Source organism: Oreochromis aureus, linkage group 3, assembly GCF_013358895.1.
Source record: "Oreochromis aureus strain Israel breed Guangdong linkage group 3, ZZ_aureus, whole genome shotgun sequence".
NCBI lineage: Eukaryota > Metazoa > Chordata > Actinopteri > Cichliformes > Cichlidae > Oreochromis > Oreochromis aureus.
The window spans coordinates 4,726,091-4,747,725 of NC_052944.1; the positions used below are offsets into that span (position 1 = coordinate 4,726,091).

Consider the following 21,635-nt stretch of genomic DNA (forward strand, 5'->3'; position numbering starts at 1 on the left):
TGCAACTCTGCTTCCTGGTCCCAACTCTGGATAGTCATATTTTGGGGGTTTAATAAATTGGTCCATATTTCTAGAATGAGAGCTGCTCCATCCAAAGTGGGATGGATGCCGTCTCTCCTAACAAGACCAGGTTTCCTCCAGAAGGTTTGCCAATTATCTATGAAGCCCACATCGTTTCTGGGACACCACTCAGACAGCCAGCAATTTAAGGAGAACATGCGGCTAAACATGTCACTCCTGGTCTGATTGGGGAGGGGACCAGAGAAAACTACAGAGTCCCACATTGTTTTGGCAAAGTTACACACCGATTCAATATTGATTTTAGTGACCTCCGATTGGCGTAACCGGGTGTCATTACTGCCGACGTGAATTATGATCTTACTGTATTTACGTTTACCCTTAGCCAGCAGTTTTAAATTTCCTTCAATGTCGCCTGCTCTGGCCCCTGGAAGACAATTGACTATGGTTGCCGGTGTCTCTAGCTTCACATGTCTGAGAACAGAATCACCAATTACCAGAGTTTGACCCCGGCGGGGTGTGTCGCCGTGTGGGGAAAAACGGTTAGACACATGAACAGGTTGGTGGTGTACCTGGGGCTTCTGTTTAAGACTATGCTTCCTCCTCACCGTCACCCAGCCGCCCTCTTTCCCCAGGACTGGACAACATTCAAGGTTGTCCAGTCCTGTTTCCTCCTGTATACAGGGGTAGAAGAGCAATGTCTCGTAGGAAGTGAAGGCCAGTCGGCCTTAGACAAATATTATATAAGACAAATATTAAAGGCTCTGGGTGGTAGTGAAGACTTGGAAAGGACAGCTGAAGTGGTGAAGAAAACTGAGAATAAGAGAAAAGAAGACAAAGAGACTCGATGGCAGAATTAGGAAGTACAGGGAAATATGTCAGTGAAGAATAAGTGATAATAAAAAAGTTGGATAGTTTATGAGATGAAGGAGAAGTAGCCAGGAATACTGGTAGGGCACGTGCATTGCAAAAAGAAAGGTGGAAAAGAAAAAGTGTGCTGCATGTGAGATTGGACAATATGGAAGGAGAATCGGACTTCTATGGATTGGCTAGACAGAGAGCTTGGAAGCAGGAAGTTCAGAAGATTAATTAAGAGGAAGTTGAGGCAACTATGAAAACAATGAAGAGTGGAAAGGTTCCCCAAAAGTTGATTCTGTTCATCTGGATGTTTTCAGTGGGAGGAACAGATGATGTCTTTGCTGACTGCAGGTTTCCAACCTTATAAACTGTATATTTGCACAATAACTGAAACCAGCACCACTGAATGAAAGGTTCAGATGACGTAGCTGTAGCAGTGTGGAAATGTCTAAGAGGGAGGGCAGTGGACTTTTTAACCAGACAGTTTAACACAAAACTGGAGAAGCTGAGGAATTGAGAATTGTGCTAGTGAACAGAAGGATAAAGATGATGACCCATACCATGAAAAATAAATGCATTTATTTACTAAAACTCAGCCCTAGGCTGAGCCCTTGAAAAACTTTCACAGCTTATTAGGAGAGCTATTTTTCCCTCCATTGTCACACACCAGTGCACAGCATTCTCGTCCTTATGCTCTGACAGCACACAAACATGAGACAGCTCACAGATTATTCAGAATGTTCATGTCAAAAAAACCCCAAAGGTTCCCTCCTGCACTCAGGTTTGCCCATGAAAGCTTGGACCCAGCTCTCTGAGATTGCACCATGAATTATGAATATTCGGTTTATTCAACAGCAGCACTGCAGCTAATTGGTCTGATAAAATAGAGGAGGAGGGAGAAGGTAAGGTCGGTGAGGTGCAGAAAAATCTTATGAATGAAATCCAGTCTACTGACGTCAATGGGGACCTTGACGCAAGGATCACGTGTGTGCGGAAGGAGGGGGTAGAAGACAGCCGCAGCCTCTGTCCGTAGTCCTGAAAATAGACGAAGTAGGATCTGACTCCTGTGATAGTAGCACACGAAGAGTCCGAAACCCAGCGACATACAACAATATCAGTAACAATAATTAACAGCACATTACAACAACACGGCACGCGTCACGACGAGCACAGAGTGGAGGACTGCAGGACTTCAGCAGCTGTGTGACGTGACGAGGAGGGAAAGCAGGAATTCCCCCGCCGCACACACTGAACTGCAAGTAAGTGGCAGAAAATGTGCAAAATATATAGAAAATTTAGAAAAAGATGGTAATTCCTGTTGTGTGATGGGCTGGAGGAGATTTGGTAGATGAATCGGAAGTATTTATGTTCGTCCTAAACTGTGCCACACATTTAATTGATTTTAAGGAATAAAAATCAATTAGGCCCCAGTCAATATTTTGCGGACATGCAGGCGGTTCGTAAGTGAGGCATCACGTTGAAGGGAATTTGTGCACTGATGGCAGCTTAAAGTATTGTTATTTGATGTGGTCAAAATTCATTGTTTATAATCAACCGTACTGTCTGCTCCTACAACCCCTCCTACTTCTCATCTTTAGCCACATCATCAGCCTCATCATCTCAATTATCGTCATTTCCAGCAATCACATCCTTGACTGAAATAACTGCACTGTAAAATAAGTAGACTGAAGCTGTAACCGCGGTGACATTCGCATTAAAAAGGCTGAAACCACAGAGACAACGCTAACCTTTTGTCGTGTATCTGCATAACACTGACGTCCATGTTAGTCTGAGATAATGTTGTTTACATGTGAAGTGCGAACTGCGGGGAGGTTACTTATGTTGAACAGAGTCTGCGGAGGCTCATGTTTATTCTTATTTGCTTTTCTGGGATCTGTGACCTGCTGCAACAGTGCAAACAACAGATTCATCTTGTTGTGCCAAACAATGATTACATTTAAACGGTTATAAATAAGTTGTTGACCTGAAACCTATCAAAAACAGGCCAATCATATCTCAACATCACCGTTCTATAAAATTACTTGAAGTGACCAAAAAGGACTGGCTTGGTGACAATATGGGTACAATTACACAGAGTCATAGAGATACTTCAAAAACCTCTTCATAAATCCTGTTCAGTACAGTCTATTTACGAATATAAGTAAATGCATTAGACATTAAAACAACAACAACAACAACACATGAGAACATGTGAAATCCCTGCACAGCCCAGCCTCCACCGCAGGATATGCCGTTCCTATATCTCTGAAGTGTGTTTACTGCAACTAAAAAAGGATTTTAACAATAAGGTACTAATATACTGATATAACTGTTGGCTGATTTAACGAAAACAAAACACAAACAAACAAACAAACAAAAAAGGTTTATGGTAATTAGCTGACAACAAAATAGCATTTAACTTTCATTGTTTTGCTTTAATAGGGATAAAAAATCTCACCGTACAACTGGCTGTTTAGGTATTCTTAGAAAGTACATTTGAGTTTGCAGTTCCTGCGCATTTTTACAGTGTTTTAACTGCTGCATATGGCACATGGCGATGCGGGCAGGCGGTGGCTTCTGAAAATAAGAGCAGGTTTTTCTGATGGTGTAAACGACTCGGTGTAATAAACGTCTTACTCGTTCCAAAGCAGTCATGGCAGTGAATGTACACCGGTTTGGTTGTTGTGGATTTCAAGATATTACACTTGTTGCACTCTGGGTTCAACATTTAAGCACCAAGTAGAGCAGCGCGTCCCCGCCGGCAGCAGCAACATTGGGAGCTGATTTATTTGATCATCTTTTAAGTTTTTTCACTATTTTTCTGCTTCTGCTATCGCTCGCTGCTCTATTCCGGCCCACTTGTCAACCAATCAACATTCAGCAGTCGCATATGTCATCCGCTTCCAGCGACGCTCAGTCAGGATCTTCGAGGACTGCAGGTAGCGCGTCTTGCGTGCGCGAAAACCCACGCCTCCTCTGCCCGGTTTGGTTAACTATAACAACCTTGGATAGTTACTCCTACACTAGATTCAGGTGCATGTTTTGACATGATCTCAAACACACACACACACACACACACACATGAAAACTCACAAAGTGAAAACCAGCTCTGCTCTTAGTGTTGCAAGGAAACATTGCTCTGGTGCTGGAGCACAGCGTCACGGTCCCTCAGTCCTCACTGCGTGAGCTTCTATTTTCTGTTTGTTTTGTGTTCTGTCTCCACTCTCCCACTTCCCAATTTGTATGTGTGTGTGTGTGTGTGTGTGTGTGTGTGCGTGTGCACCGGTCAATGTCTGTCAGGACCTCGTCTGGACTGCTTCACGCAGGATTTGTGGGGATCCATTTTTGTTGCTTCCTGCTGCTTCTCCTGCTCTGGTAAAAAAAACCATAGGCCCACCCCAGTGCATGCTGGTCCTATACCAGTGCCTTCATTTATAGAAAATACAGTTACAGTTCCTCCTGGCTGACTTAACAACACAAACAACAAAACAAAACAATAAAAGAAGTACCAACCTACAAATAAAACTTGTGAATAACCCAAAAATATATGTAAACCAACAACAAACCCTAAGAAACTTCAAAATAATAAAAGTAAAGAACAAATAGCTCCATCAAGAATTGATAAGGAATCGAATTGATAAGTGATATTGACAATGGAATCTGCATCATTCTCATCAGTTTCCATCCCTACGTGTCAGCTCCCAAAGGTTTTGGTGACATCTAATAAAAGTAACAGATTTAATGTGATTAATTTCAAATTCATAAAATGAAACGTGACAAAAGGTTTATTAAAGTGTAAACACAGTATCCATTTTTTAGAATATCTATCAAGCACCAGGAGAAGAAACAGTCATGGTTACACTAAAAGTCTTAATTAACTGCAGATAGAAAGCAAGCTTTAGCTGTCTGTAGGGTCATATGTACTACTCACTCATTCACTCATCATCCCCACATATACATCCTCACATTCTCAGTGAAGATTTGATTCTGTTTCTTCTCTTTTCCAGGAATTTCTGATCTCCTTCACCACTCACAGAAAGTCCTGTTCTGGCTAGCCATGACTAGATACCATAATCCCTCAAGTGCTTTAATACAGCTGCTTCTTCTGACAGCAGCATCCTTTCTCCATCTGTCCACCTCCGATCCTCTCAGCACCCTTGACAAGCCATACCAACATACGTCAGGGCTGACTGTGTCTGGATATAGGAATATAGGTGGTGAAGAAAGCCAGCCAATGCAGAAACAAGAGGAAGCAGAGCGTGAAGAAGAGCTTTTTAAAAATGTTGATCCCAAAAAACTAGCAGCAGTTTTACTAGAGGCACTGAATAATTCAAAAGCAGAGCAAATGAACGAAGGAGAGGGGCGTGATGGAATGGAAGAAGAGATGACGACAGAGAAAGAGGAATATAAAAACGAAGATTCATACAGAAGATTGAGAACGATTGAGGGAGCAGACCGAGACAGAGACGGACGACAAGAGTTAGAGCTGCTAATGGCGACACAGGGGAAGGAACAGGAAACGAGGGAAGATGAAGAGAGGAAGAAAGCACAAAAAGAAGAGAAGCTGACCGAGAGGGTGACCAGTCGTACTACAAGCCACACAGTCGAAATAGCAAGAGAGAAGCCTCCCACTGGCTCAGATGGACTAGGCGACAATGGACAGAGTACTGGTTCCCAGCAGGGATCAACCAGCCCTGATCAAGCCAGTAGTGAGGAGGAGGAACAGCTCAGCCCTGAGGAACTAAAAAGTCTTGAGATGATGATGAAGGAATTTCCTGCTTTGAACGTGCCCATTAAGAGGGAAGGAGACTCCGAGCAAAGTCACAGAGAAAGCAGAGACTACAGCTACAATGACATCATGCCCATAAATAAAGGCAGTGACCTTGCTATTACTAAGAAAAAACTTAAATGGCAAGAAGAGACGCAGAAAGCTCTCAGCATCCCAAAGTTCAGAGGAGATAATTTTATGGATGAATTTGATGACAGTAATCATAACTCAGCAGACCTCCAGGCTCCAAGAGAACAGACGATGGAAGATGATGAACCAGATGAGGAGGAGGAAGATGAGGAGGTGTTGAGTCCAGAGGAAGAGGAGGCTCAGGCCAAAGGTGAGCAGGAGGAGATGAGGAGACAGGCAGCTGAGGCACAAAGAGCCAAGATGGAGGAGGAGATGCTAGCTGATATTGCCTCAGACATGCTGCTGCGGTACATGGTCAAACAGAATAATGGGAACAAGCACTACAGCTCTTCTCTCTCCAGCGCTGCAGAGGATAAAAGGTCAGACGAAGAACAGGAAGTCACAGAGGAAGACGATATTGATCCTCAGACCATTGACAAGCTTATAGAGATCTCCAGCAAGCTCCACCTCCCTGCTGATGACGTGGTGGACATCATCAGTGACGTGGAGAAGAAGAAGAAGAAAGACTTGTCGCCTGACGTGATATCAGGTTGGCGACGACCTTTATCACCAATATCTTCACCATTTTCATCGGAATCACAGATTTCAAGCAATCAAAATGACATTCCCGCCTCTAACCAACCATTTCCAGCAGTTAATTTCCTCAAAACCTGGTTCCAGAAGAAAAAACCAACACGATCAGAGGATCTCTGGAACAAACCTGCAAAACCTCAGCTTGGCAATCAAAATATCTGGGCCAAACCTCCTGTGCCGATCAAACAGGACCTCTGGCTCACGTCACCTAAATCTGCTTGGACTAGATATCCTCACTATCCTGTTTTCCCCCACACTTATCCTTCCTACTACCAGAAGAAGCCCTACAAAGACTACCCCATCTATGTTCCTCCTGCGCCCAGACTTAAGCCCTATTACTTAGTCCTTAAGCCCGCTCTCACTCTCAACAACTTCCTCACTCATTCAGTGGATGATGTGTATGCTTTTTCTCCCAAAAGGCGATACAACAGCTGGGTCCAACCTAAGCTGAGAAAACCCCCTACAGGCCCACAGCAGAAGACTTACTACACCAGATACCCTCTCTCTTTGTACCCTTGGACATTTCAGCCAGTGTCCAGCCCCAAACTACATCCACTTCCCAGAATCCATTCTCAGCAGAAGCAGCTTTATTACTCAGCCCCAGCGCCTGCAGATTATTATGTGGCTGGAAAGCAGCCAGACAGTAACTATGATGATCTGGAGAAATACATACAGCAGATATCCATGAAGAAGCCGCACATGATGGACTGAGTACAGACATGAGAAGAAGGAAGAGAAGAAGAAGAGCCACAAGCAGAAAAGAGTGTATTTATTTATGTTAAAGTATTTAGGTGGTTTTTCGTATGTAATAAGTTTCCTGTAATCATTTTGATTGGTTATGACTGAGACAAGGACACTACAGAAGACTTTTTCTCAGAGGTAGTCTGCATAAAATGGATGAAAGATGTACATCTGCACTCGTTTCCTTTGCTATCCTTTAACTTTTCATGACAACATTCTCTATGTAGACATTTTAAAATGCCGACAAAGGAGGATGTTTAACTATGCTGTTACCTGCACCGAAGGCCTCTTTCAGAATCAGTCAGTCACATGAATCTGAAAACGTTTATTAAATGATAGATCCACTGTCAGAAATGATAGTTTTGGCATTACAATTTGAAAATTATCAAATTAAAACAATTTCCTCAAAATTATGCCTGGCCTAAAGATTGTGGATACCAAAAGTCCCCCTCAGTGGAAGGAGTTAGCCCCTAAAGGCAGAGTGTCCATACATTCTTGTCACTAGCACCGCTTAGAAATTAAATTATTTTCATCCATAGTCTAGGAGTGAACTAATTCAAAAGCCACTCCCTATAATTATCTTTTAAATGACCACATGTTTATGTAAATGTATCATTTTTTATTGTTCCTATAAAAGGATAAAATTTTTAATGCAAAGCACGTTTCTGTGAATGTATACTGACACATATCCACCAAAGCTCTTTATAATAAAACATAATGCATCAAAAAGCCACACTACCACCAATATAATAGCTTGGATGACTCATTCTTTTGCATAACTTCAATAACCTTGTTGCTACGGTGATAACAAATTCAGCCAAACCCTGGCTAAACAGTCTTTTACACGTCCTGCTATTGGAGGAGGATGTAATGGTGGAGGCATACTGATCTTTTCATGAAGATATTTAAAAGCAAAAGACTAATTCTATATTTTCAGTCATTCTCAACAAATTCCTTAGAAGCAGCAGTTCTGCATTTAATACACTACTTTTCTAAGCAAGCTGGCCTTTGTAGTTTTTTAGTAAATGTTACAAGTTTCTATTTTAGGAGATGTGTTGTTGGCACAAAGTGCTCTGAAATCCCAGAGTTTCACACAATTTTTTTTTAACTTTTATTTCATTAGTTTTTCATTCATTCTTTTTTTAATTTGTCATTTTTTAATTCAGTGTTAATTTGGCCCTTTTTTTCCCGTTATCCAGATGTTCAGTATAGGAAAACTCTCCTGTGATGGTGGTGCAGTGTTTAGTAACATCTCTTCATGTCATATCAAGAAGGCTCTAGTTTCAAATCTCCTAATTAGTGAAAATCCCACAATTAAAAAACATACATGTAATGATTGATGAAGTATGAATGCAAAGTAGATCAAATGCATAAGTGTAGGGAAAAAAGTAATGCATGAAGTAAAATGGGAAGGTTTGGTGTGAAGCACTTTGTGTGGTCAGTCGGACTGAAATGCATAATGCAAATGTTCTCAGCAACTTAATTATTAATTATGTTTATGCTTTGTCATTTTCAAACATTTTCCAATGACAGTGACACAAAAAAAGAAACTTTGTACAGCCTGGTTTTCTTTTTCACATGGATACTAATAATAATTCATCAATAAAAACTTTCTTTTGCTGCTTTTTCTATTTTTCTAATCGAAAAGAGATTTTCCACTTTGGCTTTTTAGTGTTCATCTTTGTCATCATCATCATCAGCACAGCAACTTGGCATTGAAAGTCTCATAGAAAAAAGTCATCATGAGCTACGAGTAACAAAAAGAGCGAACTGAATTTTTGTCATTTTTAATGATTTGTTGCTTTTTTTATTCTTTTCTTTTTTGCTTATTGATAAGGAAAGGGGCAGATAAAAGGGGCTGAGACACAGTAGAGGGTACAATGTCTGCACGTTTATGTATACTTGCATCTGAAAAATAACTTTTTTAAAGACATTTATGCATCAATGAAAAAAGTATAAAAAAATCTTAAAGATGAATGAAACAAAAACGTCAGTGTACCTACTACTAACTGTTTGAGTCATGTATGCAATGAGTGTTACTCACGGTCTTTCTAGATGTAAGTCATTGTAACCGCTGTAATAAATATGTGTTTGCTGGATGTAAATGTCCATGTCAATTACTATTTTACTACACATAAAGAAATAAAGGAAAATATTTTTATTACAAAAAAAATGTTTCATTTTGGACACAAAGAGACTGTGAGAGAGAGAGCAACAGCAAAGTCGTCATCTCATTGAACCGGGACACTTTGGTCGGCAACGTGTGTGACTGTGCTGACCAAAGTAAAGCTGAACACTTACAGCTGTTACATCAAATTCTTCATCCAGCTTAAACTTCATCTCGGTGGTGTTGAAAATAGCTATCATCACGACAGTGATTATCAGCACAGCCTTTTCCCTACTGTCTGTTTGCTGACTGACTGCCTTTGTGTATTCATCAGTGTCCTCAGTCTTGAAAAGAGTGCTAGATTCAATAAACTGCTCATCCAGGATGGTAAAGATGATGCTGCTACCAAAATGCAAGATGTACTGTGCTCGTTTAGACCATATTTGTGCCAGTCCAATTTGGCTGAAGTATGATCATAATCATGAGCATCTCAATAGAGAACTGCAGTCTTACTTCCCAACATACATGGGCCAGCAGTATGTATGGATGGATGGACTTTAAGGCTGGGCAAACCTACACTTTCCTCTGTAGCCCCAAGAGAATGTGCTCGTCCAGGGCCCACTGGGGCCCAACTATGTGAAAAAACCCACACAAGTAACACTGTGGGTCAGCCAATGCAGGCCTGACAAGTTTTACCCCATGGAGCCCCCACGACAATTTTCTGTGGGTGCGCCACCACCCACTCTGCTCTGGAAAAAACTGGATATTACCAATTCTGTTTTGAGACGTGCTGCTTGGGAAATTTTCAGGAGAGCACCTGGTCTTGTTAGGAGAGATGGCATCCATCCACTTTGGATGGAGCAGCTCTTATTTCTGTAACCTTCTGGAGCAGGAAGCAGGGTTGCAGTCTTGCAAATTTCTTTGCAGTTTCTCTCCTCCTGTTATCCCCCAAATCCCCATCCCGTTAGAGACTGTGTCAGCTCCCAGATCACCAAAAAAATAATCAAAAATCAGCAAAAAATGAAAGGAAAAACAATATAACAATATACTGCACTAAAGAGTAAAACAGTGCAAGTCTCTCTGTCTTCTAAGTCCCTGTTAGTACATGAATTAATAATTGATCAACATACTGATTTATTCTACCTTACAGAGACCTCTTTACATCAGGATGATTGTGTAAGTGTAAATGAATAAACACCTGAGTCACACTAACTGTCTGAATCCTCGAAGCGCAGGCCGAGGAGGCGGTGCAGCAGCAATCTTCCACACCAGCTTATTAATCAACCAAAGCCCCAGACAGAGTTTTGACTCATTTGAAAGCCTGATGCTCAGCATTTTTCAACCAAACCTGAAAACTCCAAAGCCTGTTTTTTGCTGCTGTTATCTATCATGCACCTGGACCTTAGTCTGATTTCTCTGACTTTTTATCTAATTTAGTGCTCAGCTCAGATAAAAATCATTGCTGTCGGTGATTTTAACATCTATGTAGATATTGAAAATGACACCCTCAACATAGCATTTAATTTGTACGATACCCACACAGGATAAATACTGTTTAAAAATACATGTATACTATTATCCCTCTCACTGCACTTTATGTAAATATGCAAAAGAATAATCCTTGTTTATTTCACTGAACTAGCCATCTGTACATTGTACAGCACTTTTGCTTTTTTGTACACAATTTTTCCTGTTTATTTATTTAGCAGTTAATTAATTGATTTTTTAATATATCTCTGATTCACCTTTTCGTCCTGTCCCTTGTGCTGCTGTAACAATTTCATTTCCCTCATTGTGGGATTAAATAAAGTCTATATCTATTTCTAATTTTACACTCAACTGAATTTTTTAAATGTGGAAAAGAAACCATCCACCACTTCAGTCACACTCTAGATCTAGTTCTGACAAATGTCATAAAACCTGAACATCTAACAATATTCTCCAAAGATCCTCTTTTGCCCGGTCATTACCATTTACATTTACAATAATGGATTATACAGCAGTGAGGAATTCATTTCATAACGGTAGATGCCTTAGTGAAAGTGCTGTAACTTACTTTTAAGGTATAAATCCTCCACTCTTCTCTTCTTCAACTGCATGCATTATCTTGTGTATATCATTATCTTGTTAATGGTTTTACATCTTCACTGCGTATGAGTCTGGATACTGTGGCTCCTCAGCAGAGGTAGAAAAAGTACAGACTTAAAGAGAACTACACATACTAGTGTTGACAAATACTCTAATAAAAGTTGAAGTACTGATTCAACTTCTTTATTCAAGTAAAAGTGAAAATGTAGCTCTTTTGAGGATAATTCTACCAGCTGTTTTGTGCAAAGCGAACCTTGTCCTAATGTAATAATAACATTTGTAGATGGGAATAAAAACTTTATTTTAGTCTAAATTTTAATTCTAATAAATGCACTCAGCTTGAATCAGTTAAGTAGAACATGAGCAGAGAAGAAAGAAGGAACATTTGCTTTTAAAAACTCATCATGGGGAAAATAATCAGAAGTCACAGTTATTTCTACTGAGAGCCAACAAACAAACAAACAAACAAAAAACACCCGCCCACTTTAACCCCTGATAGTTTTGCCTGTTGTATCTCTTTTCATGCGACACCTGCTGGTCATTAATACACAAAAAGGATTGCCTTTCATGAGTTACAGGTTCAGATTGGTTTGATGTTGATGAAGGACCAATGTGACGTGAAATAACAACTTCCCTGAAATGCATCAAACCAAAAGTAAGGAGCATTGAAAATATAACGATTAGAAAGTACAGATATTTGTTTAAAAATGTAGGGAGTAAAAGTCAAGAGTTGTCTGAAAATAACTACTCTGAAATAACTAAAATAACTACTCTGAAATAACTAAAATAACTACTCTAGTGCTGAAAGAAACACAGCAAAATCTCCAGTGTTAAATTAACACTACAGAGTGTTTATATGTGTCCACACTCTTGAGTGTTAAATGAACACTTTTGACAGTGTTGTATTTTTAAAAGTAACCTAGTCAGTTTTCAAGATTTACAATGAATAACACAGAGCAGTGCTGATTTTCTAACACTGGAATATTTCTAACATTTTGAGTTATTTTCCAGTGTTCAGAAAATCAGCACTGCTCTGTGTTAGTCATTGTAAATCTTGAAAACTGACTAGGTTACTTTTAAAAATACAACACTGTCAAAAGTGTTCATTTAACACTCAACAGTGTGGACACATATAAACACTCTGTAGTGTTAATTTAACACTGGAGATTTTGCGGTGTAGATTTTTTTCAGCACTATAGCCAGGCTGACAAAAAGTCTGAGCTCTGTTGAGCCAAACAATCCTTTAACTTTAACCAGCAATAACTTCATGAATTTTGTCACAAATAAAATTTTAACCATTAGAGAAAAAAATGACTCATTTCAATGCTGCTGATATTTATTTAGACTTTTTCTCCAATTGATCTTTCTTAGCTCACTTCAATAATTACTTCCTCCAAACTATCAACGCCTTTGACAGTGGACTCATCTCTGTGCTTGTCCTGCTAGACCTCAGTGCTGCGTTCGATACTGTTGACCATAATATCCTATTAGAGCGATTAGAACATGCTGTAGGTATTACAGGTACTGCACTGCAGTGGTTTGTATCATATCTATCTAATAGACTCCAATTTGTACATGTAAATGGAGAGTCCTCTTCACACACTAAGGTCAACTATGGTGTTCCACAGGGTTCAGTGCTAGGACCAATTCTATTTACATTATACATGCTTCCCTTAGGCAGTATCATCAGAAGACATAGCATACATTTTCACTGCTATGCAGATGACACGCAGCTCTATCTATCCATGAAGCCAGGTAACACACACCAATTAGTTAAACTGCAGGAATGTCTTAAAGACATAAAGACCTGGATGGCCGCTAACTTTCTGCTTCTTCATTCAGATCAAACTGAGGTTATTGTACTCGGCCCTGAAAATCTTAGCAATATGGTATCTAAGCAGATTCTTACTCTGGATGGCATTACCTTGGCCTCCAGTAATGCTGTGAGGAACCTTGCAGTTGTTTTTAACCTTCAATGCACATATCAAACAAATATGTAAGACTGCTTTCTTACATTTGTGCAACATCTCTAGAATTAGAAACATTCTGATTCAGTGTGATGCTGCAAAACTAGCATTTATTTCTTCTAAGCTGGACTATATACTATATACTGCTGTCCTAAAAACACTCTAAACACCCTAAAAACACTAGGCTCAAAATTTCTCTTTCTGAGTAAGCATATAGTTAGGGCTGGACCAGGTGATCCTGAATCCTCTGTAGTTATGTTGCAATAGACTTTACTCACCTTTCACACTACCTGTGCTTATACACCACCCTTTATTAAGTAATTAGTTATTAATCATCTCTGGCTCTCTTCCACAGAGAGTCTTTTGTCTTGTCTTCCTCCCATCACTCCCAACTGGTCGTGGTAAATGGGTGCCCCTCCCTGAGCCTGGTTCTGCCAGAGGCTTCCTCTTGTTAAAAAAGGAGTTCTTCATTCTCCGAGTGCTTGCCGAAAGGTGGTTGTTTGATTTCTTTCCTCTGTTGTTGGGTCTTTACCTTACCAAATAAAGTGCCTTCAGGTGACTCCTGTTTCATTCCATCTAAGCGAGTCAGGTCACAAACAACCTGAAAAAAACTGTCATTGGTCATTAAACAGGCAAATAAAATAACTAGCACCGCACAGTCATCACTGTCAGATCACTATCAGGCAACTGCATATAAAGACATTGCACAACTCATTTCAGCTCCTCCCTGCAGGGTCCCTGCAGCCAGGGAAATACGGCAGGATCACTGCCTTCCACTGCTACTGACCAGATTAATGGCTCATAATGAAATTTTAGATCACTTTTAAGCAATGTTTTAATCTCACTATGCTGTGTTTATATTGTGTTTTATGTTTTGTTGTTGTATTATTTTCTATACAGTGAAAACCAAGTTTAAAACAAATTTCCATTACTTTGCAACAGACAATAGTTTTCTGATTCTGATTAAACATCCTTTGTCTCTCCTCTGCACGTGTTAAACAATGTAAACCTCTCTTGTCGTGTCCCAACCTGAGATGTCCTTCTGATATACCCATTTTTAATCTTGCCCATCCTCATTATTTATTTTTCCAATAAAAATATTAACATGTCGAGCTCTTTCACCTCCTTCTCCACCTTCTGTCTTTTGGTAAGTGTCTCTGAACCATATTCATTCAACACAACACAAACAAGGTTGAAAACCAGCCCAAAGAGACATTAAAGCGATCACCACAGTGATTCTACTGTGGAAACATTAACATGGAGAAATGGAGGCTACAATGCTGGAAGCCTGACTTATCATTTGTTTGCCATCATCTCCATCATCTCAGTCAGCGCTCTCCCTTTACTAGTCATTTAGTCTCTGTTCTCACCTACACACTCCTGCTTTTCTTTCTCACTGCCTCCTAACACACCTCATCCCTTTGCTATGTCAATTTTGTATTCAGCCAACAGCAGCACTTTTCACCAGCAACCTGTTGGGCAACGGCATCTTAGACAATCACTGTTAACCTGGACCCTGACTCATCTGGTATAGAAGACTCGTTTTTTAATCCCCATGTTTGATTTGGCAAAGACTTTACACTGGATGCCTTTTCTGACACATGTGTGACAAACTGATTCATGTATGCTCCATGTGATGCATGGATGAATCAGTAACTGAGACAGACAGATGGGAGGGATAGAAGGTTGAAATATAAGGGTGAAAATGTAGGCTACCCTGAAAAATAATTAATTTCAGCTCATGAAATAAATAAGATGACAAAGAAAAACAGAAGAATACAAAAAAGAGAATGTGTCAGGTGCCTAGCCTTGTTACTAGGAGAGAGAAAAGGCATAAAATAGGGGGTGATGGTTGCAGCTCTTCTGCCTACAGAGGGGTTAAGTGATTCATGATGTCATGTGCTGAGGAGTGGATGAGACACACACACACACACATATCTATATACGTGTATATATAAGCATGCATATTGTGCATATAATGCATGCACGCACACACACACATATATATATGTGTGTGTGTGTGTGTGTGTGTGTGTGTGTGTGTTGGACTATACCCAAAAATTCAAAAAACTCTTCTGCCTGTTTTGTTTGTACTGTCAGGCAGCTTCTGCAGACAGCTTTATGATGTGAATGCACTCTGTGCCAAACACATTTTGCTTTTCCAAGATGAGCTCTATAACATCTATATAGGCTTCTCTTGTTCATGTGTTTCTTTTATCTGTTTATTTATTCATTTCTATTAGTGCGATGTCAGCTATTACATTATATCTGTAGGTGGACCACGTCTCAGCTGACAGGTGGGAGAAAAACAATGGAAAGGGGGGAGAAACATAATAAGATGATAGAGCACAAATAGAACAACGTGATGTATCACGAACACAGGGAATTAAAGAAAACAAACCATACAGCACCTGGAACACAAAAACATGAGAATGCACAGATACATAAATCAACAATCTCATTGTTGTGTGTGTGTCTTTGTCAAAAGATGTCATGCAACCCCCACCCCCTGTTTCACATGTCTAATTAGTATATTTGCAAATGCTAATAGTAATAACAATAGACATATGATAGAGATGAGATGGTTGGCACAAGCTGTTCACTCACTTACATGTGTGTGAATCATCTGGTTTCACTACTCCACGTGTTTGTTAATCCTGCAGCTGCTATGGCTTCTCTGCCTCCTCCTGGTGGTTATAACAGTTCCTGCACTGCTTCTCTGGCTCTCGCTGCTGCTGCTGATAATGTTAGTGTTTCTCTTGCACTCAGCTGTGTTTGTAACGCTAGTGTTTATATGCCACCTACTGCTGTTGATAATGTGAACAATGGTGGTATTGTTATAATCATTCTGGTGATGCTTTTCTACTGCTGTCTGCTGATGACAGCAGTCGTGTTTCTCTCGCTCCCTCCGGTGTTGACAATGTGAACAGCGCTGTGGATATTGTGCAGTTGTGGTGATGATAGGTCAGCACCAATTAGGGCCACACCCACTTTCAATGCCTGAGTAGTGTGTCAGTGTGTTGATTTTAGAGATATTGGTGCTGATAACCCAGAACAGGTGCCCATCAGAGTAAGAGAGTCTGGCTAATGTCATTGATAGAGCAGTGGGATGATCTGATATCCTCGTGTTGGTGTTGGTCCCAGATCATCATGAAAATGTTGTTCCAGGATCAACATTGCAAGTGACCAATCAGAATGTTGTGACGTTATTCTTTTGCGCGCCAAGCCATTCTTGCATTTATGAAATTCCAGTGTTGCAAGGACAATATCAATCCTGCTTACCGTTTATTAAAAGGTTAGGGTTAGGGTTAGGATTAGGGTCAGGGTCCGTTGATCGGCGGACAGAGGCGGTTTCTCGCAGCTTAAGTACAGTTTTTTGTTTTACGGAGGTTTTTCCCGAAGTCGCAAAAGTATGACGTCACAACATTCTGATTGGTCACTTGCAATGTTGATCCTGGAACAACATTTTCATGATGATCTGGGACCAACACCAACACGAGGATATCAGATCGACCAGAGCAGTGGAAGGCTCCCAGCCTGGTGGCGTGATGGATGTTGTTTTGAGAGGACCTTCAGTAGCCAGCGATGTTCAGGCTGTTTTAAATGCAGATGACATTTATAACCCAGATTTATTTCTTGATGAAATAACAGATATGCAAAGTAATAATGATTCTATAGCCAAAGAACTAGAGTTAATGGAGGTGGGTCATGTTTAAGGCTGGAGTGAGTACCTTATGATGATAAATTGTCAAAAAAGGGAAGTAACTGTTTAATTCAAACAATAATGAAAACAAGTTGAGCTTCTGTTTATGCCTTGCACACACAGCCAGTACTGCCATGTCTGAGAAAGACAGCTATACAGTGCAGTAGGACTAGATGTCTTGATGCATTCTCAATCATCCAGGAAAGTAAATCTCCAAAAGTTGATTCTGTTCATCTGGACGTTTTCAGTGGGAGAAAAGTTTCATCACTCATCCAAGTGACTTCTTCAGTCTCAGCTGACTGCAGGTTTCAATCTTATAAACAGTACATTTGCATAATGACCGAAACCAGCCCACTGAAGGAACAATGGGCTGGGAGGTCAGTTCCTTCATCATAATTATGCAAATTCTCATGACCATTGATCAACAACCACTGATCAATGTCCATGAGTACCATTCACAGAGAGTTGTGTCTCTGTGGCTTTCAAACTCCAAAACACGCTGCACCAAAAACTGGTCCACCCCAAGGATCGGGTCCCCCGACACAAACAGAGTAACATAGTGTACGCTGTTAAGTGCAGGAGGATTGTCAGGATTTATACATCGGGGAAACCAAACAACCTCTGGCTTCAACACAGAAGAGCCACCTCGTCAGGCCAGGACTCTGCAGTCTATTTACACCTACAGGTTAGTGGACACTCTTTCAACGATGAGGATGTAACATCCTGGACAGGGAGGAACGCTGGTTTGAGGGCGGAGTCAAGGAGGCCATTTACGTGAAAAGGGAAAGACCATCTCTGAATCGAGGAGGGGGCCTAAGGGTACATCTGTCACCATCTTACAATGCTGTGATTGCAGCCATTCCCCAACTCTCTGTGAATGGTACTCATGGACATTGATCAGTGGTTGTTGATCAATGGTCATGAGAATTTGCATAATTATGATGAATGAACTGACCTCACAGCCCATTGTTCCTTCAGTGGGCTGGTTTCAGTCATTATGCAAATGTACTGTTTATAAGGTTTGGGGAAACCTGCAGTCAGCTGAGACTGAAGAAGTCACCTGGATGAGTGATGAAACTTTTCTCCCACTGAAAACGTCCAGATGAACAGAATCAACTTTTGGAGAGTAGGACTAAATGATAATCAGTAGGTATCACACACTGATGTCACCAAATTTGAAAATACTTAAATGTCAATATTTTAATCTTCCATCATGTTGCTGGAGTGTACCAGACTGTTCCAGAAAAATCTTTGATTTGCAGCTGGAAATGCAGCGTTATTGTGTTAGTGATGTGGAGTTATTGCCATACATTCTTTCATAAACTGTAGACCAGATGTAGACCCCTTTTCGTTCACTACTTTAGCATCATCATGTATGGGCATGTATAAAACATTGTTTCTCCCCCAAGACATACAAGCTCTCACATATGAAGGAGCATATATTGATTAGAATAAGATTTTTACTAATGTTTCTATTGAATGGCTTCAGTTGTAGCCCACAGAGACAACATTGTAGTGAAACATGCTCTCACAGGCAGTGAAGAGAGTGGGTCTATATTTTTTGGATGGTTTCGATGCTTCCACCAATGCCACTTATGAATTTTCCAGCTGCTTTCACCAAGGCTGTCTGTCATGTCATCCTGAGAATAAGATTATTCCAGTCAGTTAGGGGTCCTACGCTGAGCTTTGTGTGTTTTGTGACCACTGTGTTGATTTTATGGTCATGAGAGAATATGTTTTGGGTGTCATTAAAGTAGACTCATTCCACAGCCATGGCCTTCATCCAGACAGAAAGCCACAACATCTCGACCCCAGTAATGCTCCCTTCGGCGGATGCAATGAAATTATACCAGAAGATTGAATTAAAGAAAACATTCAGGTTCAGATCCTTTAGAACTTTTTTGTCAAATGCACTGTGCTGCCACCTGGTGGATCATCCAGGCCTTCCCTACAGATAAGTGATGTTTCCTCGCTGTAGAACCTGTGCTGAGGAGCAGAAACAACAGGGTGAGTGCATGCATGACACCCCTTTTCCTATTGGTGAAAAAATGCACCAATCAAAAAATTTTTATGCCAATGTGGCATTTGGTTGCTTAGGGAGGTGGGGAAGATTTGTGAGTGACAGCAGCAAGAGAGAGCAAGAGAGAGAGAGAGAGAGAGAGCAATATCATTAGTGAGTTTTAGTGACTGCAGAAAAACTCCTCAGGCATTGGCTGCATTTTATATTTCACAAAATTTGTGCATACGTTCTTTTCAAGTTATGAAAATTATTCATTAAACTTGTTTGTGTTTTTCACAGCAAAAACATCAAACTTTTTCATACTTGATTTTTATGTTTTTGGTCTGATTTTAGGTGTTAATACAGTACGTGAACATAAAAACAATAACTTTTTAAATTCAGACGTGTGAGGTTGTGCTGAAAAGACATGGCGAACAATTTGAAAAGGTGAAATATAAAAATAAAATCAGAATCCAGAGGGTTAGGGTGTATGTCAAAATGTTTTTGAAATGCAAGCGAGAGGCGTCGGGTGACCCAGAAAACCAGAAGATCCTTGCAAAAGCACACTGATGAGTATTATGAGAAAGAGGGAATACAATTACACCCTGCTAAGATATGTGTGAGCAAAGCAGTCAGAAGTTCTTACAAGCTTCTCCTGAACTGACTCTGTTATATTCACCTTGACCAGGTGAGTAGGCTCCTTCATTAGAACTCTTTCTGGGAGATCTTACAAACAAAATAGGGTGTGGAGAGGCAAAAGAGAGGCACATCAAAGAATTTGTGTTTGGGGGTCCACAATGTTATGTCAATTTACACAATGCAGAGCAAGACCCAGGTGAAGTGTAAAGGCATACACAGTGAGTGATACATCCATAATATAATAATTCAGGTATCTGAATATAACAGGTATAAACAGTAAAATCATGAAACCGTTTAAAACTGATGATTTGATGTGAAGGTTTAAATATATTAATCAGTGAAAACAGTAATTTGTACTTTTTTTCTCTGAAAAAAATAAAGCACTCATGTGTTGTTTTTCCTTGTTTTTTTCCCCATGATGTTTATAACAGTTAAACACTACGACTTTTACACTAATTTCCATCCATCCGTACATCTTCCGCTTATCCGCGGCCGGGTCGTGGGGGCAGAAGCCCAAGCAGAGCCCAGACCTCCCTCTCCCCAGCCACCTCCTCCAGCTTGGGGGAACACAAAGGCGTTCCCAGGCCAGCCGAGAGATATAATCTCTCCAGCATGGGTCTGCCCCGGGACCTTCTCCTGGTGGGACATGCCCGGAACACCTCACCCAGGAGGCATCGTTGTCAGTGCCCGAACCACCTCAACTGGCTCAACTGGAGGAGCAGCGGTTCTGCAGGTGAAAGGACCAACAAGTGCTCAGCATCTCTGGGAACTCCTTTTTCAGGTGACGACCTCATGAAGCTCATGGAGAGAATGCCAAGAGTGTACAAAACAGTAATCAAAGCAAAGGGAGGCGGTTGAACCGATGGTGACATGGAAGCCGCAGGCAGTGTGGATGGCTCCAATGCCATCCACACTGCCTGGACCTGCCTAGCGCGCTGCCTAGGCAGGTCCTGACCTCCAGCGCGGGCATGGCAGGTCCAGGTGACGTGCTGACTGCTGACCTACAGCGCATGATTGATTCATTGTGAGCAACACGAATGTTAACAAATGGTAACAAACTTATTACTGTTCTTTCTTTCTTTGTACGAGTATTTCTGTTGTTCATAATAACGGTCAGTCTGGTATAATAAGTAGCTTTGTTAGAAATTAATCATTGTTTCATAGAACAACATCTTCAAGATCTTCAATTCTGGTGTTGTGCCAAAATGTGATTTCCGTTTTTATGTTGTTTTTTTTTCACATCTAATTTTTAAGTTTTTTTTTAAGTAATGACCTGTTTCTGAAGTATCCTTATGACTCTGCGTAGTTGTACCCATTTTGTCATCAATCCAGTCCTTTCTGGTCATTTCAAATAAGTTTCTAAAACTGTGATGTGTTATATTTGTCACAATTTCTGCTTCCCTCTTGGGGAAGATGTTTTTTGAAAAACAAATTTTTTAATGCGAATTACACTTTCTACCCGGATAAATAAAGGATATATAAATTTTACCCAAAACTGACTGCAGCAGCTACCTAGTGATAGGAATGCTCTTTTCGGCCTTTAAATACTTGAAATTGTTCGTGACAGATATGACTGGCCTATTTCTGACAGATTTAGGTCAACAGGTCATGTATAACAGCTTAAATTCCCGCAATCATCTTTTTCACCTTTTGGCAGGCGATCAGAATTTCACGAAGCCTTTGCTTTGTTCATATTTGTATGCTGTGTTACCTCGGAGAAGGTCAGCGCTGAAGTTACCCGGAAACAGTACGACCTTCAAAATAAAATGAAAACCAACTAAAAACAAAATGTTTTTATTTAAAGTGTGTGTGTGTGTGTGTGTGTGTGTGTGTGTGTGTGTGTGTGTGAGAGAGAGAGAGAGAGAGAGAGAGAGCAAGGGATCTAAATGCTTTCATATCACATTTCAAACCTGTGGCGCTTAAGAAAGTTTTGTTGTTTTAATGTATAATATTGATGTGACATACAGTTTGTTTGTTTGTTTGTTTATTTTTTATTATCACATCTAATAAAAAAATCATGAGCC

General features: G+C 40.4%; 1 protein-coding gene across 1 annotated transcript; it reads left to right on the forward strand.

Annotated features, from left to right (window-relative positions):
- Positions 1 to 1,788: 1,788 nt before the first annotated feature.
- Positions 1,789 to 8,151, forward strand: vgf (VGF nerve growth factor inducible). The gene is made up of 2 exons (XM_039609168.1): positions 1,789 to 2,135; positions 4,884 to 8,151. The coding sequence occupies exon 2, from the start codon at positions 4,934 to 4,936 to the stop codon at positions 7,076 to 7,078; it is 2,145 nt and encodes a 714-aa protein (XP_039465102.1). The 5' UTR covers positions 1,789 to 2,135; positions 4,884 to 4,933; the 3' UTR covers positions 7,079 to 8,151.
- Positions 8,152 to 21,635: the final 13,484 nt, after the last annotated feature.

Excerpts from the sequence above, each read along its gene's own strand:
- vgf (XM_039609168.1), top strand. The coding sequence starts at position 4,934 with ATGACTAGATACCATAATCCCTCAAGTGCTTTAATACAGCTGCTTCTT.